Genomic DNA, 26,811 nt, shown 5'->3' with positions numbered 1-26,811 from the left:
CCATCATAAATCCTCCAAGTTGTGAGTGTTATATCTAGTGAAATTCCATAGGGGTCAGTAGTAGAACAGGTATGCAAAAGAAATCAAAATTTACAAGTAACGACAAAAAAGTGACAGATGGATAGCCAACAGAAGATCCACTCAGACAACTAATGCAAGATGACCAGGAAAGTTTAGAACAGACAGCCATGTTCAAGGACAGGCAATTCAGTACACAGATACAAACTGGGAAAGTTGCACAACTAGAACTGACCCATGGCTAGTAGACTAAATATGAAGTTTGGATATTAGTGTGAAAAAAAATACTTGTATAATATTGATCATGGAACTAGGGAGATGACACTATATAGCCAAACAGATGGCTCTTGGAACGTTAGAATAATATCAAATGCATCTCTAACTAAACCTTCAAGTTCAATATGTATATGAAAAAAAGCCTGAACACACAAGAGGGGCAGTAAAAACTGTACAACTCTTGGGATTAATAGGCATACAAAGATTGAAGCTACTAAAAGATGCTGAGAGGAGGTGGGAAAAATGTTTAGTGAAAAGGTATTTATTATATAACTACACAGAAGGGAGTTCAGCCTAGATGTTAAAGTTACAGAAGACTTGTGAGCAACTCCCCACTATGGGAGACGGTCAAGGTATATTACTTCAGACGTGGTTAAGAAGAAGGGATGATGATGTAATTTTTAAGATTGTAAGCTTCTCAGAGAAAAGATTATCTTATGTACTGGCACTACATGAGACAGTTAGCTCTTAATTATATTATGTAGAGCAAATAATCATATCATATTAGGACTGGAAGTGACCTTGAGAGCTCATCTAGTCCAGTCCCCTGCACTCATGGCAGGACTACGTATTATCTAGACCATCCCTGACATGTGTTTATCTAACCTGCTCTTAAAAATCTAACAATGGAGATTCCACAACCTCCCTAGACTATTTATTCCTGTGCTTAACCACTCTCACAGTTAGGAAGTTTTTCCTAATGTCCAACCTAAACCTCCCTTGCTGCAATTTAAGCCCATTGCTTCTTGTCCTATCCTCAGAGGTTAAGAAAAACAATTTTTCTCCCTCCTCCTTGTAGCAACCTTTTATGTACTTGAAAACTGTTATGTCCGCTCTCAGTCTTCTCCTCTCCAGATTAAACAAACCCCATTTTTTTCAATCTTCCCTTATAGATCATGTTTTCTAGCCCTTTAATCATTTTTGTAGTTCTTCTCTGGACTTTCTCCAATGTAAGTGGGTTTTCTAACCTTGTATGAGATAGGAATTTAAAGTTTAGTATTTCTTACTGACTTGACTGGATTTAAAATACTATAAAAAAGCCAAACATCAGGCCACAAAAGGTACCTCTCTCTTTTTTAAGTGCATAGTCTCATCGTTTTTTGCCCATTTATTTTCTCCTCAACTCCCAATAATGCTGATGGGTCTGCTCAGATAAGGGTATAGTGAAGTGATGGAATCTGCTCAACTAATAAAAATTCAGCTACAGAGTTTTCCTGTGTTGTGTTTGATTCAGGAAATATCAGCTGAGAAGAAAAAACAGTAAGTGTTTGTATTCATTTTGTTCAAGAATGCAAACTATAAAAATATTGCTGTTTGTTTATAAACAAGTATGGACTAAGTGAATTTTTGGGCCTGATACACAGTCTATAGCATTCTTATGATTATAATCAGAGTTTAGGAAGTAGGAGGTAGTGGTGAAATGCACACAGTTTTCTCGTGATCATTTGACAGAACTGTTTAGCATTAAAACATCTACTCTGGAAATGAAAAGCAAGCAGTTCTATATGCTATTACTAGTGAAATAACTTGAACGGAACCAAAACCACCAATCAAAAATAGTTTGCATATCTTCTGTGTCAGTAGTTAAACCCCTACCTCAAACATAATAAGCAAAATACTAAAACTTGAGCATAGATATGCAGACTACACAAATAAAATCTATTCTCCATGCAGATAATTCTCTAATTTTCTAATAAAAAATCATAGCCTTATTAAAAAAACTAAGTAACATACTAAACTTATTACTGCCCACTCCCAATTAAACCACTTACGTGCTTTTTCCTGTTCCCTGCCCCATCCCTGTGATTATCAAAATATTAATGTGAACACGAGATTTTCCCCTCGTAACCAGTCTCAGAAGATACATGATAATCAGACCGTGATTTGATCTTGATTAACTTCATCAGGACAGTGTGGTTGTAGTACCTGAACAGGTAGGTGATATTCTCTGATGAGGGAACCATATATTGTCAAGATACTCTATTTTCAGGAAAAAGAATCCAATTTACACCTGCCCCCATCACCACTGGACAGTTTCCATTCTACTGATCATAGAAGGAGTTAAGAATCCATCATCTTGGCAAATAAGTGTTTCAAAAATAAATGAGAAAGGAGTGGGATTTAAAAGTTGGCAAAATAGAAAGTGTTTTTTCCAAGAACACTAATAAAATGTTTTTCATAACCTTTTAACATTTAAGTTTAATTCTGCCATGACAGCTAGTGTACAGAAACTTAACTCCTTGTGCCAACTTTTCATTTAAATAGTTAATTTAGAACTACAGTTCCTGTCAGTGGTTTCTAAAATTCTATCTCCAGTTTACTAGAAATGCTACTTCTAAGTAATCTAGAAAATTACTAATGTTATAGAAAAATGAAGGTAAAAATAATGTATAACTAATGTTTCACAAGGTACATCCCTTTATTTTTGTAATCACAAAATCATGATTTTGTACAGGAATGTGTAAGTGAACATTAATTAATGCAATTAAATTTGTTTAATAAAGATCAGGTAAACATACTACAGAACATATTGTATTGTAAAGAACAAAAATATCATAACTTTCTGGCCTTGCAGTGCACATTTTAGTGCAAGTATTAAGACACAATAGTGCTCAATTCAGCAAAATATTGCAGAATATCATGCCACAGTCCACTTCAAAGAGGGTCAGGACATGCAGCTTGTTAATAAAATGCTGTATTATATAAAAAAAGACATGGTAATTCATAAAATATATAGTGGTTTATTTGAATGATTTTAAAGTGATTTCACTGTGGAATTTAGCTTAACCGGGACAAACATCCAAAGTGTCTTCTGGTTTGGAATATTCTTCTTTCTAGGCAATGGCTTTGGCTTCAGGTAGGAATGCCTCCCAGTATTTTATCAGCTTGGGGAAAAGGAAGAAAAAAAAAAAAAAGTTCAGCATTTTCCAAAAGCATGTTTTCTGCCAACATGGCAATTGCAGGAAAGCACCAGGTAGTAATGTTTACATAAATCCATTCATTACTATGTGGTAATCTCTAAAAGTTGACACTTCAGTCATTTGTCTTTACACAATAAGCATGCATATATTTACAAATGTAGCTCTCCTCTAGGGAGATTTCTCACTCCACTTCTAGCAAACGTGATGGGGTGAGACACTTGGAAAGAATCTGGATTGATGGAAGACGGAGGATTAGGATACGTTACATGTAACCGAAAAGAAGGTTTTCCACCCGAAATAGCATTTATACATTACTCACATGGGAACGGAACCCATTCTTAAGGTAATTTTACTGTTGTTTGACATTCAGCATTTGTATCTGTCAGGTGAATACACTAAAATCCAAACACTCAATTTCTAAAACTAACACACACACCCCTCCCATAATAATTTATAAACACTTCACTCTATGACTAAAAAAATTCCATACTTCCAAATTTACTTTTGAGATTACGAAGCATACGAGTGTCTTAAGTGAGAGTACCTATATTATCTTATAGTTTTTGCATACAAGACCAATGTGGCTGTTTCAAGAAAAAGCAAACTTTCTATAGCCCATCCACATGTAAATAAATTACTTCAGTTAATCAGTGATAGAAAAAAAACAAGATGAAGAGCATTTTCTCCCCCCATAAACATAGTGGAGAGAGGGAAGTTTTAAAAAAAAAAAGTTACCAGCAGTAACATGGATGAAAGAGAGCACCAGTATTCAAAAAGTGAAGTTCTGTTTCCTCCCTAACCCTCCCAATCCAACCTAGAATGATGGCAGTTTTTAATTTTACTAAATTTTACTAACACCATCTATAATTGAAAAATTCTCAGTCACAGCTTCATATTAGGTTAGTAATGAGTTCCACAAAGTTTAGCTTACCTGCTGTTGTGTTTGCACTAATGATTCTAAGTACTTGATAATAACAGTTTTAAAGTCTTTCACTCGTTCCTTCTGTTAATAAATGAAACAGATTAATTCTGGTAGATTAATGTAAATAACTGATTTTTTAGAATGCCATATTGCTATTAGATCATTACAACAAATGAGATTGTCACTGAATTTATAAAACAGGTATACATGCCTCAAATCTTCCCACTTCTTTGCGTATGGTTTTGGAGATCTGTTCAAAGTCTCTCTCCCCTTGCTGAACTTTTGTTTCCCACTGGCAAAGGAAAAACGTACACAGATAAGACTTCATGTTACTCATTCACATACCTAGAATAAGTAGACAGTTCTATCTATAATTTACCAGCACTAACAAATTAAGGAGAGAAAGCATTTTATTTCAACAAAATGCTATTTGCTTGGAGTTGAAAAAAGTAAGAGTATTTAATTTAAATTTGACAGAGCAACATTTTAGGGAAACTCAAGTTAATGGCATGTCAATCCAACTATATTTTACACTGAGGAATGCCAAAAAAATCTGTCATTTAACAATAGCTTCTTTAGAGCTAATTATACAGACTTGTTAGCAAGAGCCCATTATTCACAGCAAACTCTTCCTATATCAGTTAAAACGTTCTTTAGTGAAACCTTTAATGGCACTGCCTGTAAAAGGAGCATCCAATTAAACTAAATTACCTAAAAAGTTACTTTTAAAAACCTTAAGTTGTCATACTTCATAGCATGCCATTAATATTTCGCTGCCACGTACAGCCTGGTTCAGGATCACTAGTTATCCCTAGCTTATGGAGAAAACTCCAGCTGCACAACGTACAGCATTGCCAGGTATGGTACCTTGTCCATAACTGCTGTAGCCAGTTTTCAGAATCTGCTCTCTTTCCTGCACAAACTGAGATACAATGTGCACAGCTGCTGTTGATAGTAAATTGAGAAGATAGAAAAAAAGGCTTGCAATTCTCAATGCTTGCAGCCTATTACACTTTCATACAAAGAGGCTTCAGGTTTTAAGAAACATTCAGAGGTTGAGATTGACAAATTTAGTTTCAAGGTGCAACTGAAACATGGGGATCAGCTGCCTGGTACAATCATCATCTTATAAAGCAACCAACAGGTCAAACATACCAAAAATTTAGTAAGATCAATCTATATTAGGTTGCCAGCAGGAAAATACTATTCCCTCTCCCCAGATAATTCTATAAAAAAGGTGATATTCAGCACTTAGCAAAGGATGCACTGCAATATATTTTGCATCAAGGAACAATGCTTGAATAGTTTTATAGCTGGAGATATACAGCAAAATAAAAAAAAGTTAACATTTAAGTACATTTATTCCAATTTCCCCTATCTTTACTGTTCAAATGCCCATTCTGACATGGAATAAGCAATAAGCCACAACAGGACGTACTTCAGTAGGCTTTTGATGTACACCTTAAGGGAGATTCTGTGCTGTGCCTCTAAGAGGTGCACTACAGAATTCAAAGCTTACAGTGGGGTATTTGGCTTTGAGCCACCTTTGCACGATCCCTCTCCTGGGCTGCTCTGGAGAGATCCCCGGTATTAACTTAGGCATGCTTGCCTAGATGAAAAGTTAGTGCATACAAAGTTGGAGTATAAATCTATAATGCACTAGCATGCTGAACAGTAACTGGCTGTGTTAGGTCAATGCACACTAGTGTGCGGTAGCATGGTCCACATGACCAGTTAGTGTGTGGCATGCTAGTGAGCTGTAGATTTACCCCAGCTTGCTGCACACTAGCTTTTCAGACAGACAAGCCCTTAGGCATGCCTGGGGGCCTTTCAAGTTATGACAGCTTCCCTGAGCTAACCCATGGGCTGCAGCACAGCCTAGAATCTCTGTAGTACTGTATTCCAGTTCCAATACAGATCTTTCACTGCCAGCCCTGTGCTCAGCATGCCCTCTATACTAAAGATGGGGGGATGGATGGGGAAGAGAAGGAATCAATGGAAGTCAATCTTACAGCCATCTTCTACAGTTCCAGGGGAATCCTTCCCTGGTTGGAAACGGAGCTTTTAGGGTCTCTATATGCCACTCCAGCCCTTTTACCAGGTATAAAGGAGCTGAGACACAAGTGAGGATCTTGCCACTCATGGGCTTCATGCCTGGGAAGTTAACAAGGACTATTAATCCACACTCTGGAGTAGCTTTTAGCTATTTGACTATGGCTCAATAATCTGATTAAAATTAAATCATCAATATTTGGAATTGTGGTTTCTGCAACAAATCCTTCTCCTGTGGAGAAGTACTTCCTAGTCGGAAAAAAGGAATCCTGCTTTGGGCCCAAGTAGGCCAGCCCTGTCCTTCATTTCCTTTAGTGTAAAATCAATAGAATACTTAAACATCTTTTTTGGTGTAATGGGCATAGAGTTTTTCCTCTTTTTGGTAATTACAATTCACTGTTTTGAGTTTGTGCATGGCAGTAACACCAAACTGTCCAGCAGCCATTAAGACAATCTGTGGACAATCAATGATTCTCCTAAAAGTCAACAGCACACGAGAGCCAGTGGGTGGTAAAATATTTTGTGGAGAAGGCCAAGTTCTATTTGTAAACTTCCTCAAGTCTAATATACAAAACACTGTGAAAGTGCAGAAAGGACAAAGCAGCTTGTGATTAGTGACCAATGAAGCAGCCAAACAAAACAACTGTGAAGATTTTAAGCTCTATTATGCAGTGATGTTTTTCCACATTTTGATGACAAAGTTGGTACACATTCTTTAGAGTATGTGTATTAAATTAAAATTTAAAAAAAATTGTCCTACCTCTTCAATTTCCTTGGTGAAGCATGACAGAAAAAGTGTATAAATTATGACAAACTTCAACATGTTATATTTAAGAACTTTTACTGAAATTATACCACATATATATATATACACACACACACGTGTGTGTGTGTATATATATATAGGTGTAAACGTTGCACCAATAAAGAAAACATGGAAATAGTTTTCAAATAGTCTTTTTAAATTTACTTGAGTGATACACTTTAGTTTTAAAAGCCAGAAGACAGTCATTTAACTGCATAGAAGTAAACTGACTCAATCAGTAAAGAATGTTTTTGAACTTTTCCGTGTTTTTGTTCCCCTCCCCATGCTGTAAGACAGAATAAAAGCGCCTTACAGATTTCATATTGGTGTAACAATTGTGCACATTTTATATTTAATTAATACCATTCCTTTTAACAATTTCAGTAAACATGGAAAATAGCAAATGTGTAAGTGATTTAAAAATAAAAATCCATATAAAAGTAGTGCATTATGCTGATGAATGAATCAATGGAAACTTTAGGCCTTCAGAATATAGATAGGTAGTCAGGCGCTCAACTTAATGATTACCTCCTTTATCTCATCTTTAGCTTGCTGCAGTTTATCAGGTTTGTTGGCAAGCTGGAGCTTTGCTTCAGCCTCACGTTTTTTCTGTAAAGTGACCTGAGCATCTTGCCATTTCTGCCAGCATTTCATTCGATGATCTAACACACCCTGTAAGAGTAATAATGCAACATAAAATTATTATTTTTTTAGTATCATGTTAACTATGACAATGTGCTGTAAAATTAAAGAACAGGAAATAATGACTGAGTAAGACCTACTCTGCATCAGATATCTTGCCAATGTCTCCTAATCCAGCTGTCTTAATTTTTCTAATACAGTTATTATGAAAAAGTATCTGACTACTGCAGAATGAAGTCCTCCCTATATCTACATACTAAGGAGTACATGCAAGGGGCCATCTCCTGGGAACATACAGTTTACTCTCTATACCCATTCAGTCCTTTCTCTCTCTCCCAAGACCGTTGACAAGGCTGCCAATTATGGAGGGTTAGTATGTTAATACTACTCTGTTAGAATCTGCATTTAGACCACTGATTTCATTTTTATAGGCCACTCAGCTGTCCGGTAATATGTTTTGGTGGAAACAGATCAAAGTAGTAACAATTAAGTTTTAAGTGTTCATAAGCTTAAAGTAATTTCTAAACCAAAACATAACTTCTGATAAAATGTTGAAAGATACATCCAGATAAATTACTGTTGAAACACTCTCTTACATCCCCAACAAGTAATCAAAAGCTACTGATACCAGATAGCAGTTTACACCCTCACTGAACACTCCTACAATGCTTTTAAAGTCCTAATAGAGCTACAATAGATATTTTTTCATCTCTGGCATCTCACATTAAGGCCTCCAGGCACATAAAAAAAAAACTTTAAGACAAAAGTACAGCCCTGTAACTCGTGTTCCAGTACAAGTTAATATTTTCTGTACCTGAATATAATAAGCACACCATGCTGAACAGTACAATGTCCTTATACAATAAAACATACTTCCTAGGACTATCATTCACATACATAAATTCTCCATTTAAGTTTACACAATGTTTGGGATGTTGGAGAACCCAAATTTGATTAATCCACATTACACAACAGTTTATAGAGTGGGATGCCGCAATACTGGAAAAAGGGGAATCTCCCTAGCTATTTTCAGTGCTAGCTTGAAGTCACAGTTCTCCTTGCAACAGTTTTGCATTTACTTTCCCTTCTATTGCCCATGCATTCTTAGCCTGTGAAGAAATTGCAACCTTCAACATAAACCCTATCTTGCAGCAAGATAAACAGGTTACATTTTTAAAACAGTGCTTACTTTTACTGCAGCAATAAGACGAATGTAGTCACCGAGCAGTTCTGAGAACACATAGAAGTCAGCAAAAGCTTGTTCTTGATGTAACTGGTCTATTTTTTCCTCAACTTCTGCCAGCTGAGACAAAGCTCTAGATAAAGCAGTGTGGTCCTCAGAGTTACCTAACATAGCAGCACTTTTAGCGAAGGCAGCTGTGTTGGCTGAAAGCTCTGAAAGACAAGAGTAAAATTCAGTGTGAAAGTTTTTCAGAAGTTACTCCTGGGGGAAGTCTGAACCACTGTGCATAATTCATGTCCCCCTGCATATTTTTTTCCCCTCCAAGAATACAGATTCTGCTGGGGAGACGCTGCAGTTATATCTTTCGCCCATCAAGGTCTGCTGTGGAGCCAGAAAAGAGGACAGCCAGCCGCTGGAGAGGGAGGCGAAGAGGCTGCATTCCTCACAGCAGGGCCAGGTAAGGAGGCACAGGATGGATGGAGCAGGGCACATGGGGTTGCTGGGTAGTCTCAGACTGTGGTTCAGGAAGGCTAACGGGGGGGGGGGGGTGGCAGGAAGACAGACTGGGGCATGGACTCAGGCAGGGCCAGATTAACTTTTTGTGACCCCAGAGTAAGTAAGTAGTATTCTGGTTTCTTCCTAGAGTTTAATGGGTAATTTATAGCCTCATTATAGAAAGGAAAGATTATAAAAGTTCTTGAGACAAGACCACCGATGTTCCCCAGAGATAGGCCTGTGTTTAAAGTAATTCAACTTTCCACCTGAATACTATCCTGCAAATATATCTACACTTTTAACTTACCCTTTCCAAAGCTTGTGAGGAAAAAAAAGCATATATAGCGAGAACAAAAACAAGGCACTGAGAAATAACCATATACAGGGGGCTAAGTACTGCCCTTTCTCTACAGCAAAACTCAAGTCAATGAGCATGGTGTATCAGGATCAAGTATATAACTCAAAGTGGAAGAAACTGTTAAGTACTGGGGCTGGAGAAAGTGAGGAAACAAAGGTTTCCATTTCTGTGCTTTGGCCTGAACTGTATAAATTCAAATATTTCTCTTAAGCAAACAAATCAGGATGAAGATAAAACATTCAATTTTTTGAGAGACAGTTATGGATCCTAGAACTCCAAATTTAAAATTCAAAACAAAATTCAAGATAACGGTAAAAACATTAGGCTCAAATGCCCAACCACTAGCCTGTGAAGGCCAGCCCTTGTGTCTATCCTGTAATCCTGTTTTGTAAAATTCTACTCCTGAATTATGAGTAAAAAAATCTTCGATTATCATCTGTGTCCTAATGTATTCTGTCAAACAGACCTTATTCTGTCAAACTGACCTTCTGCTACAGAACTATGCTCCAGAATCCCAGCTGTCATTGAAAAATAAGTTTCTAGCTTTCATGGTTTTGAGAAAAATCTTGAAATAGTGAACTGAGTTTAAAAACCATGGACTGTTGTCTTTGTGTGTGTAGACAGCCCAAAACAATAACTGGAGAGGTATTATCTTTCATCCTCACTCAGGGTCCCACAGACTCTCTGATTCTGTGACCACAGAAGTCACTATCTGCTCAGGCCAGGTGATCCACATTTTGCTCTCTATCTCCCTGACCCAGCTGCAGCTTCCTCTCATTCTCCAGCTTTTCCCACAAAGGGCAATTACCTGGCTTACAGCACACATTCATTGCACAGTTCTTTGGAGCCAGGCAATAGAGCATAAGGGGGTCAGAGCCAGAGTCCAGCATATAGCCAGGGAGCAGGTAGACCCAAAAGTCTACACTGGTAAAATAAGCTGCCTGGAGAACAACGCATCACCTGAGGCCTTGGAAACTAGGGAATGTGTATTTGAGTGTGGCTATGCTCCCCACTTCCCTGGCACACACGGGGGAAAAGGAAGTTCTGAGCTAGGCTGTCTGGACAACACTGCAAGAACAAAGACCCAGTGAATGGAGCCATGCTGCCTGGAGAAGAAAGCAAAAACTTATGCTCAAAAATGCTCAACTGAAAATATGTCTTTACTAGTTTTATATCAATAAGAATGTTCAACTATGAAGCACAGATGCACATGTTTGGAAACAGGGTGGAAAGGAATGAAGTTATTTCATGAGAGAATAAATTAACACTGACATTGAGTTTAAGGGTACTTGCTGCAGAATACACACTGCCTCCTCCTATCCCTCCACCCCCAATTCTAATCTTCTCATGGTAAAGGATGGGCAAGTCAGTTTTCTGTTTTAAAAGGCTGCCATAATCACATGGGTGGCACCTTTGTAATTAGGTGCACTTACATCAGTATATGAAAGATGACCTACACGTAGTATAATATGAATCCAATAAAAGATATTTCAACATTATCTTCAAAAAATACTTACACGCGTTTAATTTTCATGTTTAATTTTATGCAAATCATTTTTAATAATCTTGCTGTATTGAGTTAATTCGTACAAACAAGATTTGATAAACAATTGCCTATGTGCATGTTAGCTTATGTCACAGGTAATCCATTTGGAAACTTGACAAAACTTATAACTAAGGTAACAATGGACTGTAAAAAGCAACACCACATAAATAGGGCCAATGATGACAACAAATGTTTGCAACTTTAGTTTTAAAGTTTTCCTCCTCCTTTTCAGGTATTTAAACAAATACATGTATCTATGGCTTTTTCAAAAAATAACTCTTTGGTAGTCATTTGCAATTCTAGCAGCCACTGATCACACTCCCTATATAGTACCAAAGCAAGTTTCCATTTTCATGTGTTCATAGCATCCTGAAATATCTATCTTTAAGACTGAAGTTTTAACGCCATCTCTGCCTGAAGATCAACAATTTTTAAAACATGAGCAAAATCTCATTTGAGATTTAGGAAAGCAATTTAAGATAAAATTCCACACTTCCAAGTGTGGAAAAATTATTAAATATAGGGTTACAGCAAAATGACTGTAGTTTGAAATTTGGCACAGGGAGTAGTGTGCATTTGGTAAAAGTTTTGAAACTGAAGTCCACCAATTTTTCAGTCACTCAGCATGCTCAGTAGATATTTGTTAATGTTTGCTTAGAGTTTAATAAAGTCCTTTCCCGTTTGACACCACTGTTTATTCTTCTTAGCAGGTCTAACTAGCAGGTCAGGCAGGCACAGGGCCTGCGTTATGGGATGCATGAGGAAGAATACATATCATTAAAGGATTTTCCAGTGTGTTAATAAGGGACAAAGATTCTGTATTTTATGTTTTCAAATCTATCTGGAGTTTTGCTGCATTCTCAAATGTTATAATGTGCTGTAAGCTACGATTTTACTTTCTTAAAAAGGTTATGTTTCTATCTTTCTGTTGTGGAGACATAGCTGATAATCTAAAACTGATACTCTATAGCACTATTAAGCCCTGTACACAAAAAAACCTGTCTGGCTAAAGAAATGCAATGGTTTAAGCTATCCCTTCTCTATCCCATTCACTTTGATCAGACAAAAAATCAGCTACTGATAATTTTTACTTTTAAAAAGACAAATTAAATGCAATGACGACTTATTCAAAATAAAGTTGGCTTAATTCAAGGGTTAGTTTCAACAGCAGCATTTATCTGACCATGTTGCATATAGATTTACATAATAATTTTTATTCTCGTTTTGTTTAAATGTCTAAATTCATAATCTTGCTTTTTACACTGTAAACTATACATAAGACATACAGAATGCACAACAAAGCATTTCTTGACTTATCTTACCTATAGTCATTTTGCATCAACTGTTAAAACTGCCACCTTGTTCTAAAACAAATACGTCCTTTGTAATTGCTTTAGCTTTACCTGTAAGGGTGACTGTTAAGAGTAGAATTGGTAATCACCTGTAGAATAAACTTGTGTATCACCCATGTTTTGTACCATCAGAGGCAGACAGTTCACTCATGCAAAGCTTGTACTAATCAAACAAGTCTTCTTGAGAAAAGAATCCAATGCTATAATCAATATAGCAACCTTTAAAAATTCCCTCTTTACTGGGTATAATAGGAATTGTATACATAATTGTATGCATAATTGTATGCATAATAAAATGCAAGTTGAGGGATACAAAAGAAGTTCCTAAATGTCTGATAAGTTTAAATAAAATAAAGGTAATTTTAAGTTGGAAAGTTAGTGTATGTTTTGTATTAAACCACAGTATACTTTGAGTCTCTGGCTAACTTACCTTGTATTAGTTGCAAGTCTATAGTAAAATTCAATTTAACACCAATATGAAATAGTTTGCTTTAATAAAGAATTTTAACTCCTGAGCACTGAAATTAACACCCACATTAAAAAAAAAACCTACCTTTTCTGTGGCAGACCAAGGCTTCTACACTGGCATGAAGTTTCCTAAGTTGCTGATCCAGATTCTCAAATTGTTGCTGTTTTTCCTCAAACCACTGGCAAAAGATTGAAAAAAACAAGCAGTACAAATTACGTTACCAACAACAAACTACATTCCTTGTTTTAAAGGAACAAATTAACCACGTACAACCATAGTGGTCAACTGATGCAGCTGAGAACCCAAGCCAATAAGTAAATTAATATCCCATTTTCTACTCCTACAGCCTTAAAATTCAATTGTTGAGTCTCATTAATTTGTCTCGTTATTCAAGTAGAAAAATCAGCTCTTACTGCATCCGATTCATTCATCTTGATTGTCATTTTGTTGACAGCATCGGCAGCCTTGTTCACCATCCTCAATATTCCTGCTCCACTCAGAGCCTGGGTGTTAACTGCTCTTGGCAGCTGGAATTGAATGACAAATAAGGGCAAACAAACCGGTTAAAAGGCTGGAGGTTTAACTGGGCACAAGAGGGACTGAAAAGGATGTAGTGTTTTCTTCACTCTCATACATTTCAATATAGTAGAACCTAATTTCTCAAATTTACTACTTTTACATTCTCAGAGGAAAACTTAAAAATACAGACTTTCCATTTGCTTTTCTTCTGTACCTTTACATTTAGATGGAACAAACGCTCTATTTGTCAAAAGTTATTACAAAATAGCCAAAGGCTCTAACTGGCCACCTATATGCTACAGAGAGCAAACTGCTACTAAAGAAACAGACAGAAAAGCTTAGATATAGTACAAAACAATAAATACATTGAGATGCTATAAGAATATTTCAATACATTATGAAAATCTTTTAGAGAATATCTTGGTCGTGTACAAAAGAGCACACTGTGTTTGTGTATATTAATTTCTAAATATAAGTTAAGTCTTGAAACCTACCTCACACAGGAATGTCATGAGAATTAATATTTAAGTTACCCAGTAATGATGCACTTGTCAGTGATGTGATTCTTTAGGTTTGGTAGGGGTAACATGACTAGGATAATGATATGGGCTTATTAGACAAGTATTACAGCAGATACATTATGTGCATCCATAAAACTGATTGTGTTTTATATAGAGATTTTTGAAGTTATTTAATGTTTGTGAAATGCGTTAGAGTGACAGCACTGGTGACCAAAGTCCTCTATCCGCAGAACAGATATAGTACAACCAGCAGCAGTGCAAACTTCTCCATATTACCCCCACCAACAAATCTCAACATTGACTTCAGGGGTTACAGGTGAGAGGATAATTATGTTTCCATGCCAGTTTAATCCCTCAACTCTCTGCTGAAAGCAGCCAACAGCAGTGCCATGTGTATTTTAGTGACTTGGACATTTGTCCATCAGGAGCTGGGCAGAGCAATTTATTTCCCATAAACTACTGAGCAGTCAGGTAACTTCGAAGTCATTACTGACCTAATTTACATTTTAATAAGAGGTAAAGGCAAGAGACTCTGTAGTCCATTGTTTTTGTACCTTGAACCATTTTATCACACTGAAGGTATAATCTAATATTAATGCACAGGAAATTATGGGACTAAGTCTCCATATCTAAAGATGAGAATATATATTACCTTGTATAAAGTACCATTATTAACTAGAGAACAAATAGGAGAACTTAAAAACAAAACAAAACAAAAAAAAAAACCTTGAATACCTCAGAACTTTCCAAGAACTGCCTTAAATCAGGATCCTGTAACAAGGTTGGGTGTTTTACTGTTCGTTGTAGATACCTATAATTTTAAAAAATAAAATATTAGATAACTTAAAACAATTTAGTGCTCCTGACAGCACTGGAAATGTCCTTATTCACAGAGCAAGCAGCAGTGCAAACTTCCCTTAATCATTCTGCCAATATGCTCAAGCCCCCTGTTGTGGAGGAATCACCTCTAAGGGTTAGAAGATAGGTCAGTCTCCATGCCCCTTCAATCCTTTACCTCTCTGCTGTGATTTACAATCATGTTTGAGTATGTTGCTACTCGCCACTCCCACCCCACAAAAAACCCAAGCTGATATCAAACACTCAGCATTTGGTTATCTGCCTGTGCCAACAACTATTATGAAATACCAGTAAGAGAAGTCTTGTTTACATATAGCAAGAAGAGAATGTTACAAAACCAAAGCAACTGAAAATGGGAAGACATGGGTACACTAAAGAAAAGCCAAGAAACCTAAGGAGTACCAAGAAAAGGAGAACTTGTGGCACCTTAGAGACTAACCAATTTATTTGAGCATAAGCTTTTGTGAGCCACAGCTCACTTCATCGGATGGCAACCAAATTTAGATTCATCCCTTGATGAGTAAAGTTATCAGTAACTGATGAATGAATTCACAGCTCTGAGGTTTGCTTTCTTTTGAGAAATTTACTTTTTGCTTTTTCTTGGAACACAAAGATCTATTGCTGCTTGAACAACAGTCTCGTGCTATATGTCCCGTCTTGTCCCACGGTTGTGTTTTTTTTTTTTTTTGCCAATACCCAAGTAAGCCCTTTAGGGCAAGGACCTGTTATGTTTGGCTCTGACTTACAGTACTACTTTGCAGCATGCAGTGTAGCTATAAATGAACAATGCCATCTATATTATAAAACAGGTTGGACAAAACCTATCAGGGATGATCTAGGTTTGCTTGGTCCTGCCATAATCATTAAGGCATCATTCTTGTTCAAGTCTCTTTAATATGGTGTCCAACTTAGAGTCTTTTTTGTTATTTCCTTTTTTTTTTTTAAGATTGCAATTGAATTTAAGAAGTAAAATTAATTGGCCATACTTTAGTCAGAAAATTGTCCGGATCTGATCCAGCAGCCCAAGAACTGTACAAGCTGCTGGATCAGACTGGGCATACAGAGCCTACTTAGTAAATTAATATACTAGGCGAATGCAGTAAATATAAATACATATATTACCTTTCTAGTGCAGCTCTTCTTTTTTCTACAAATTCTGTAGATGATGAATCTTCCTTGCCTACTTTAACCTTGGTCATGCCTTTGAAGAAAATTATGTGATATTGATTTTACATTACCATGAGGCAATCATGAACATAACTGATGTGCTTAGAACTATAAAGGTATTAAAGCTCACTTGAATGTTATGCATTAAAGTCAAAGTTACATGAAAATCAGCACCAAGGCATACAGAGAAAGATAATGGATATTGTATGCAGTATGCTTTTCTCAAAATTCCCAAACGACAAATTTCTGAAATCAAGTACACAGCTGCTGATAAACATTTTGGATATTTAAAACAATTTCAATTATAAAAAGTAGAGCTGTCAATTAATCGCAGTTAACTCACATCATTAACTCAAAAAATTTAATCACGATTAAAAAAATTAATAGTGATTAATAGCAGTTTTAATCATATTGTTAAACAATAACAGAATACCAATTGAAATTTATTATATATATATTTTTGGATGTTTTCCTACATTTTCAAATATATTGATTGCAATTACAGCAGAGAATACAAAGTGTACAGTGCTCACTTTATATTATTTTTTACTACAAATATTTGCACTGTAAAAAAGATAAACAAAGAAACAGTATTTTTCAATTCACAAACAAAAAAGAAACAGTATTTTTCAATTCACCTCATACAAGCATGTCCCCTGGAATGGTGGCTGAAGCATGAAGGGGCACACAAATAGTTTAGTATATCTGGCACATAAATATCTTGCTACGCCAGCTACAAAGTACCAAGCGAAAGCCTGTTCTCACTTTCAGGTGACATTGTAAAGAAGAAGTGGGCAGCATTATTTCCCATAAATGTAAACAAACATGTTTGTCTTAGTGATTGGCTGAAAAAGAAGTAGGACTGAATGGACGTGTAGTTCTTTAAAGTTTTATGTTGTTCTTTTCGGAGTGCAGTTATGTAACAAAAAAAAAAAATCTACATTTGTAAGTTCCACTTTCATCATAAAGAGCTCGCACTAGAGTACTTGTATGGGGTGAATTGAAAAATACTATTTCTTTTGTTTTTTACAGTGCAAATATTTGTAGTAAAAAATAATATAAAGTGAGCACTGTACACTTTGTATTCTGTGTTGCAATTGAAATCAATATATTTGAAAATGTAGAAAAACATCTACAAATACTTATAATAAATTTCAGTTGGTATTCTATTATTAACAGTGCGATTAAAACGGTGATTGATCACAATTAATTTTTGTAATTGTTTGACAGCCCTAATAAAATAAATGTGATCTAATAGAAGTCAGATGACTTGAAACTTATTAGGAATTCACACTCTACAGAATTAAGCTGCAACTTCTATTTTAAAAAGTTTGCCACTTTATTGAATAGACTGCAATATAGTGTATTTTCTTGCCTTTTTTTTTTTTAAATACTAAATTCGGAAGTAAACAGGCATACAAATCCTTGCCATGTAAATATCAGAAACAAAACAATCACTACAGAAGTGAGTTTTTGTTTAAAAAGACACACAATAATATTAGCATCAGTTGTCTCTTTTTAGCAGGGTGTTATATTACACAGTGACACTCCTTACACTTATGGTATGTTACTTCTAGTGATTGTATTAGATTGAGTGACAGTTATTTCTGGTGATTTTATTACATTGAGCTCTGATTACATATATTTAAACAGACCAGATGTGTCTATCAAATGTTAACATTCAAAAAATTGGACAGGAGTGTTTTTTTCCTCCACTGCAGGTGTGTACACTGTCTGAATTTTGACTACATGGTAACCTTATATCTAAGGTATCTATCCTCTATTTTGCTTGGTTTGCAGTTGGTGAGTGAATTTTCCATAATCACCACCTTCCTACATAGATGGACTATTTTTCCTCTCTCAAATGAGAAGCTATCACTAACTTAGTATGACCATTTCCACTTGGAAGCCCCAGGAAAATTACCAAGTGATCCTTTGGTAACAAACATCACAAATTGCTGAATATTTAGTTACAAATGTCATCCCGATACACTCTGATGACTGGACATGTCTATTATATATGCATATAAATTTCCTCTTTCACCACAGTTTCTCCAATATCTCACCTCCGCCCCTAAGCCCTGTGTGCTGTGATAAGGAAATGCTATTTTATCATGCTACAGACTGAAAAGAGGACAATCAATCTCAAGCTCAAACCCAGGGTAATTTGTCTATCCAGATCCTTTTCCCAGCATGTCATATATGGACTTTATTTTGGTTAGGAAAGTTGTCTGAAAAACTAATATCAATTCGTTATTTTTCTGTTCCTTAATTGATCAGACACCATTGCTTCTATTCAAATTAGCTTCTATTCTATTCTGTATAAAACAGCTTTTCTATAAAGTTGAGGGAAAAAAGCTTAACTTGAAAGTACTGGTACAATGGGGGACTGGGCCAGTTAAAGTTAGTTTTGATTTCTAAGTATGTTAGAAAAGTTTCTTTATGGAATAGCTGGCCAACCATATGTAATTCTGCATGTTGGCAGGGGTTAGCCTACATGACTCTTGTGGTCCCTTCTAACTCTATGATTCTGTGATTCCATGGCTCTCCCAATCTGTAAAAAACTCTCTGGTTTGTGATTTGGATTAACAAGGGATTATTTTCAAATAGATTATTTGTAATGGGCATCACTGGAGAGGAAAAATAGTTTCTCTCTAGTTCTATTTCAAATTCAGAGTAGTCTTCGCTAAAAGATGTATATACATTTCTGGAGGGTGTGACTTTTTATTAATGCCTGGTAACATAGCGATGTTTTCACTGTCAATTTTCTTGTTCAACAAAGACCCAGTTTGGCTGTGTCAGAGTCCCCCAGTCCACAACTGCTTTGAGCTAACCGTTTTGACAATACCACAGAATATTTCAAACACGTAGTCCATCCTGTTTAATAGGTCTATATAAAGCACCAGTGCTCACTCTTTTTTCCCTTACTCCATATAAATTCTAACGTCCTCTGCATTTCTGCTAGTTTTTTTTCCTAGAAGGATTATAAAAAGATTTTAAACACGAAAAGATATCCTTGGCAATGTGTTCATTCTGACTGTGGCTGTTCTTCCTAACTAAGAAATTGCATACTTCCCTCAGCACTCCAGATCTTTTTTTCATTTGTAGTACTAGGGACTTACTATTTAAATCAGAGAGCTCTTCTAGCTTGAGAGTTGAATTCCCAGGTATTTTATAGAATTTGTTACCCATCAGTACCTAAATATTTTTGGAAGGAATGACATCCCAGAGTTTGGCAAATTTATAGCTAGCATTTAAAGTAAATTATGCCAAATCTGAAATCCAGATGCTTTCCTGCAGTAATAGATTTCTTTAGAAACTAATTTTAGGGAAATATTTGGTTCAGAGAAAAATTGTATTACATCATCTGTGTATAAAGCTATTTTTGCTTTGTCCCTGCAAGTTCTATTCCAGTGATAAATTCACTGTTCCTTATTCTCTGTGCAAAATCTCCATTGCCAGTGCAAAAAAGGGGACACAATGGACATCCCCGCCAAGTTCTTCTGTGTAATTCAAACAGGGGAGATTTAACCTCATTAGCTCACACAGATGCTTTTGGGGTGATATAAAGAGTAGTTATCCATCTAAGGATCGGAGGGCCAGCAACCATATGGGACGGGACTTGACAGAGTTCGACTCTATTCTATCAAAAGCTCTCTCTGCATCACGTGAGAACAAAAGAAACGGATCTCTTTTTGATCTGGCATTATAGATGATTCCAAGCACTATCAGAATATTGTCTCACATGTCTATCCTTAGTGAATCCAATTTAATCTGGATTTGTACAAACCAAGAGCATAGCCTGCAATCGGCTAGCTAGTATTTTTGCTAAAATCTTTGTCATGATTCAGCGGTGATATGCACTTATAAGAGCAGCACAAGGTAAGGTCTTTTCCAACTTTAGGGATAACAGTGGCTTCTTTCATGTGTTATGGAAGCCCTCCCCTAATGGAATAATATTGAAGGTACCTCTCAAGGGACATACTAATACTTCTTTAAATACTTATAAAATTCAGCTGGAAAGCTGTCAGGTCCTTGAATTTTTACCACTTTTCCTACTTGCTAACCTCTAAGATGTCTTCTTCTGTTATTTCTTTGTCTAAAATTTCTTTATCAATTGTGTTTTTGTTTGGCAACTCTGCTACTTCCAGATATTTTTGAATAACTTCAGGAGCTTGGAGTATCTGAGGAATAAAGGTTTTCATAATAAACAACCAAAGTAGCACATATATCAGAGTGTGTAACTGTCTTCTGTAGATTGTTTTTAATTGGTGGAATAATACATTGCTCTTGAATCCCTTTAAGCATTTGAGCCAATAGCTTATCACTTATTTCCTTTCTCACAACAAAATTTGCTTTGTATACAAGGCCTTTTTCAGTGGGCCTTCAGTTAATTGTTGATACAATCTTTGAACCTGTGTATTTATGAAAGTATTTTATCATCACTACTCTAATTTTATTTTTTCTTGAGCTCTTTTTCAATTGAAATGTTTTGCTTATCAACTGGCTCCTAAATATGCTTAACCTGCCTCTTAAGGAAGACCTCTTTATATTATAGTGCATTTTTAATAATAATGATAGACAAACACCCAACATTTTCATTCTATTACTTTTAATTTAATAAATTACCTATAAAAGTAGACAGTAGGTCAAACAAATACCAGAAGCCTTATTTACTGCAGCCGGAATCACCGTGATAACTAGTTAAAACGATACATTTCTGCTCATTCCCCCACTTTTCAGTTGTTCAGTTTTCTAGGACTTCACCTTTCAAGCTGAAGTTTTCTCAGCTAGGTCTCTGCCCAAAAGTGACTTTTTTGAATGTGTGAACAAAAATGGTTCTTTCTACTTCAAGAACAGAGAGTCAACATGCTTTTCCCTATTATAAAAACAATTCTCGTGGCTTTTTGCTTGTTTAGGTGAAAAGTTCTATAGCTGTGGTGCAATGGCCCTTTCACAAGGTTTCACTGGTCATTTTCACCTCAGTAGCCTAGAACTCGTCTGTTTCAGCTACAAGGACAGCTGACCAGAATGTCACAGGTAGTTCAGTATACACACCCTCACAACTCGAGCGTACTGACCCCAGAGGCATCTTCAAGTCATTATGTAAAGAAGATAAGGAATCCTTGCACTCAACTTAGCCAGTTTTGAACAGACTGCCACTTGGGACAATCTCTGCAACCTATATCCAACTTTCCAGTGATTGTTGGGGAAGGTGGCACCAGACTACCTAGTAAAGAATTGGGACGACAGCATCAGCAAGAGTTTGCAAGAGAGTTGTGTCGATAGACGACAATATGCTCCTCTATTGTCCTTCACCTGAAGCCCCTCTTTTATTTGAGGAAAGGCAGGAATTTCAAAGAGTCACTTTTCTTCAACAAAAGGAGATCTGGATCGCAATCCATAAGACAAAGTCTGGGAAAACACCAGGGGTTTGTGGCATCACCCCTGAGTTGCTGAAGACCGTTTTATCATGGCAGCACAGGCTTGGTCATAACATCTGGCACACAAATATCCCTGATTGGAAGAGGTGTTCTTCTGATATTCAAAAAAGGGCAACACAGCCAGATGTAGCAACTATAGAGGTATTACACTGTTGTCAGTGCCAGGGAAGTCTTTGCTTATATGTTAATGTCTCAATGCACTTCATGGCAAAGATCAGGATACCCACTGTGGCTTTCATTCCACTGTCAAACAGATCTTTACCTCCAGACAGCTTTTTTCAGAAGGCATCTCAATTAATAAGCTATTTGCAGTACTTTTTATAGACTTCCATCAGGCCTTTGATTCAGTGCATCGAGCAAGTTAGTGAGATATGACTCAGCATCCTTGGGAAGACAGTGTCATTGGTAGAAGTAGTCAATGGCAGGTACACAGTATGGTTTCCTACCTCCACAGGAGTTTGGCAAGGCTATGTTCTGTCATGATTATTGTTCAGTATTGTCATTGTTTGGTTGATGGATAAGCTTGAGGAGGCAGCTGTTGGTGGTGTTGAGATGAACAATATTCTGCACTGTGATTCTGAATATGCCAAAGACATTGCTTTTTTGGCTACGTTTGGTGAATCAAAGCAGTGGACGGTGGATATAGTCGGGCAAGAAGCAGTGTTCATTGGTCTGGTTATTAATCATTATAAAATGGTAAGTCCCCCGTCATTACCAGTAAGCAGCCTCCAGCTCCAAATTACAACCAGCTCAGTATTACGCTGTCCAGATGGGACATCGAGCAGCTGGAAACTGTCAAATATCCGGCATCATCTGATGTTGCTTGGAAGACCCTTGAAAGATGTGGACACTCATATAGCACCAGCTGCCACCAAATTTTGGGCCCTTCAGTGGCCTCTGTATGCATTTTGTGACATCAAGTTTACTGCATAGCTGCATGGTTCTATCAACTCTACTGTATAGAAATGATACATGGGTGCAGAAAAAGGGTGAAGAACACCAAATGGATTATTTTGATTCTTGTTGTCTTTGTCAACTGCTTCTTATCAAGTGGCAATCACTAGTGGCATGTGTAGCACGGAATCATAGAAGATTAGGGTTGGAAGAGACCTCAGGAGGTCATCTAGTCCAAGCCCTTGCTCAAAACAGGGCCAACATCTGAATGTTGCTACATGACTGATAATCACCTGAATGTCAAGAACTTTGGTGGTGTGATAAGATCGCCAGTGACAGACAAACTGAATATGCTGCTGGACCACCTTAAGGATCCAGTCAGACACTGGGCCAGGTGGTGCTCAGGAGACCACATCCTTTTGTAATTTATGAAGACAATGACAGCAAAAAGTGGGATGACAGATGAAATTTAGGTTCAAAATTCAAGGAAATAACCCTTATTTAGTACAATTTAATGTTCCCCCATGCACTCTGGTTTTGACCGGATCAAATTTGAAAGTTGTGCACTGCTTATAATGCAGTACATTTTATACAGAGTTTTGTTTTCCTACTTATTTAATCCTGCAACCACTACCAAGCATAGTGCTTACTGCCTTGAGTAGTCCACTTGATATCAAGGGGACTTCTTACATAAGCAAGCATTATGCTTGATAGTATTTGCACAAAGCTTCTTCAGGGAGCAACTAGGGAAAGTTGTGCTGTGTATGCATGGCTAACTAGCCACATACTTACACATTTACTGAAGTGGTGAAGGGGCAGCAGTGATTATTGCACGATTTGTAATACTTAAAACAGAGAAGGAAACCCTTCTGATAGAGCTCATGAGCTTTTAAAGTTTGCAAGAGGGATTCCCTCCTGCAGCTTTCCTAAGGTTAGAGGAGAGAATGTTCTGGTGGTGTCTAACCAAAAAGTTACAGATTATAGGTTTTACACAAACTATTGCCAATTTGTTGAAAGACAGAGCTTTGAAACCCTGGACAATGAGGTTCATCATGTTTTCCTTTTAAAAACTTAGGAAATTTCATACATTACCATAAGGAGAACAAAGAAGTTTCCCAAGTAAGCAATCCAAGCCAGGAAATGCCACACTTAAACTTTAATTGTACCCCCTTCTCTCTATATGCATGATACAAGTTCAATTCCGTAAGCACATTTCTCAGACACAAAACTACAAAATGCAATGTGTAATCTATACACAAGAGTCCATGAAAATAGTTTATATTAAGGATATACATTATATTAAAAGAATACATAAAACTATACCAATACAACACACTGCACATTAAACATACAGATTAATTCTGAACATATGCCCAAATCAATTTACAAAACTGAATTAGGTGTAAATTAATGGCCTTATCCCTTGGAATACACTTAAAATTTAACAAAATGGTATGTAATACATTGGTGGTAATAAATTAAACAAGCCTTAAACAAAATATGAAATGTTTAAAAAAAAAGTCAGATATACTAAAACATTTAGAATACTGAAATTAGCGTAGACATAAACAAATGTAAAAAATAAAGTATACATATACATTAAAATTATAGAAAAAATTTACTTGACAAACAGTATTGTAATAAAAGACTCAATACACAAGGTAGAGGAGTTAGGAGTTGCATATGTAACTTTAATTGTGGTGTTTCCTAACTTGTGTGTTTTTAATTATGTGACCTTAATGTTCTCTTAAATTTTGTTGAAGGGTTATACCTAAGGGTTAAACTTGATGCAACAAGAACCAGGAAATTCGAAGTTACAGACAATGTCAAATTTTTTTTATTTTTTTTTGGTAAATTCCTATAAGCCACTAGTTCTCAAATTGTAATCCATAGAGCATTTGCTGATTGTCCACTGATTGCCAGAAACATGGTGCAGGATCTCATCTTTGTTTAAAGCTGCTCAATTGCATTAAAAAGACAGCCAAAAATATTTTAAATAATTTCCTATTCCTTTTCAACATAAGGAAATCCTTCACTTGCTATAGGGATGTTATACCATCACACAGGGAGGTAGTCTATGTGGTGATGAATGAGAAGGGAGGAGGTCAATAAGAAATTATTTTGATATAGTGTATACTATAAGAAGTTGAGAACCCACCAGTTTAAGGAAAGTTTAAATTGACTAAACTTCAGCTTTTTATTTAATAAATTTAAGACACTGCTCCAGAGGCTCCTCATTAATTATTCTAGCTAACTCATCTCCTTTATTAGCACAATAAACAATACGTGTTTAATTTCCATGTCTATCCTGATACTCCTAAGCAAGTAAATTCTTCAACCTTGAAACATCTGACTTTAAGAACCAATACTGCAAAACGTCTATAGGGAAACAGGAATATTAGGCAGCCAAGAGTGCTCCATAAGCAGATATAAATTGAGAGTTCACGGGGTTCCCCCCCCAAACAGCGGATTCTACAGATCATGATGTCAAGTTTCTTCCCTCTGGCAATCTAAGAACAAGTGGAAAAAAAGCAAGTTCCATGGTACAGAAGCCCTTTCCTATTATTATAGGAATAAGGTCCAGGAGTTAAAGAAAAACTGAAGTGAGTATTTGTTTTTGCAGCAATAGCAGCAAGAAAATGAGTTTCCAGAACAGTTTCAGAAACAGCAATCTGGACTTCAGTAGTTTTGGTAAATATTCAACAGCTAAATGTTGCTGGCCTCTATTTTGTTAGATGATGAATCTAGTCCTCTTGCAATGATGTAAGTTACAATGAAGAAAATAAGAACTCACCATCTGAGTGCATGATAAATGTGTAGATAAAAGTTCCATTTTACTGGTTGATAGAAACAGATTTTAAGCCACTAATTTAAAAGTCTTTGCAACTTTTGAGACTTATCTTTATTGTATATTCAAATAATGAACAGTTATTGCATGCATCATACTCTTCAGTCTGTCAAGTTGTCCATTCCCTGGGTAATGGTTACATTTAGATTTTGGGGGGAAAAAAAAGTATTTTTTAAAAGCTTCTTATTTTATTTAAGAAATTCTGTACTGCATAAAACATCCATTAACCCTGGAAAAAGTCCCTACAATTTTCTACCTTTGCAGTGTACATATAATATGCACATGTACTGGCAATGTCTATGTGATAAACTGTAGAGCCATGTGATAAATTCTGGAACCATGTGGTGATTTTATCATGCACCTTTAACTACTCTGGTTGCTCTATGCTCACTACTTTATCGCCTCAAACATTCCAAACCTCCAAACAAGCTTAGAACAAGGCCTTTGTTTTAAGCAACTGCCTAGAAAAGTTTCTTTCCTCCAAGTTATACCTGCACAAGGCGAAGCTGGGCAATGTTTAGTCCTGCAACAATGACAAATTTGAGATCAGGTATCACAGAATCATAGAAGATCAAGGTTGGAAGAGACCTCAGGTGGTCATCTAATTCAACCCCCTGCTCAAAGCAGGACCAACCCCAATTAAATCATCCCAGCCAGGGCTTTGTCAAGCCAGGCCTTAAAAACCTCTAAGGAAGGAGATTCCACCACCTCCCTAGGTAACCCATTCCAGGGCTTCACCACCCTCCTAGTGAAATACTTTTTCCTAATATCCAACCTAGACCTCCCCCACTGCAACTTGAGACCACTGCTCCTTGTTCTGTCATCTGCCACCACTGAAAACAGCCTAGCTCACCCTCTCTGAAACCTTCCTTCAGGTAGCTGAAGACTCCTAATCAAATCCTCCCTCACTCTTCTCTTCTGCAGACTAAATAAGCCCAGTTCCCTCAGCCTCTCCTCATAAGTCATGTGCCCCAGCTGCCTAATCATTTTTGTTGCCCTCCGCTAGACCGTCTCCAATTTGTTCACATCATTTCTGTAGTGGGGGGACCAAAACTGGATGCAATGCTCCAGATGTAGCCTCACCAGGGCCGAACAGAGGGGCATAATCACTTCCCTCAATTTGCTGTCTATGCTCCTACTAATGCAGCCCAATATGCCATTAGCCTTCTTAACAAGGGTACACTGTTGACTCATATCCAGCTTCTCGTACACGGTAATCCCCAACTCATTTTCTGTAGAACTGCCGCTTAGCCAGTCTGTCCCCAGCCTGTAGCGGTGCATGGGATTATTCTATCCTAAGTGCAGGACTCTGCACTTGCCCTTGTTGAACCTCATCAGATTTCTTTTGGCCCAATCCTCCAATTTGTCTAGGTCACTCTGGATACTATCCCTACCCTCTAGCATATCTATCTTTCTCCCCAGCTTAGTGTCATACACAAACTTGCTGAGGATACAATCCATCCCATCATCCAGATCATTAATGAAGATTTTGAACAAAAAAACCTGTAGGGCACTCTGCTT

The 26,811-nt window shown here is 36.7% G+C and overlaps 1 protein-coding gene across 1 annotated transcript in view; it reads right to left on the bottom strand.

Annotated features, from left to right (window-relative positions):
- Positions 1–3,015: 3,015 nt before the first annotated feature.
- SNX2 (sorting nexin 2) overlaps positions 3,016–26,811 on the bottom strand; it is a 55,764-nt gene continuing 31,968 nt past the window's right edge. The window contains exons 7-15 of the mRNA XM_084627710.1: positions 16,060–16,138; positions 14,815–14,890; positions 13,453–13,566; positions 13,124–13,217; positions 8,826–9,031; positions 7,523–7,666; positions 4,349–4,429; positions 4,147–4,218; positions 3,016–3,179 (exon numbers count right to left, since the gene is read on the bottom strand). Coding sequence (XP_084483836.1) covers positions 3,129–3,179; positions 4,147–4,218; positions 4,349–4,429; positions 7,523–7,666; positions 8,826–9,031; positions 13,124–13,217; positions 13,453–13,566; positions 14,815–14,890; positions 16,060–16,138 — 917 coding nt within the window. The 3' untranslated portion in view covers positions 3,016–3,128. The remainder of the gene's footprint in view (positions 3,180–4,146; positions 4,219–4,348; positions 4,430–7,522; positions 7,667–8,825; positions 9,032–13,123; positions 13,218–13,452; positions 13,567–14,814; positions 14,891–16,059; positions 16,139–26,811) is intronic.

This window comes from Lepidochelys olivacea, assembly GCF_965140295.1.
Source record: "Lepidochelys olivacea isolate rLepOli2 genome assembly, chromosome: 5".
NCBI classification, from domain to species: domain Eukaryota; kingdom Metazoa; phylum Chordata; order Testudines; family Cheloniidae; genus Lepidochelys; species Lepidochelys olivacea.
The sequence above is the reverse complement of the archived record's forward strand: the minus strand, read 5'-3'. Positions and strand labels throughout refer to the sequence as shown.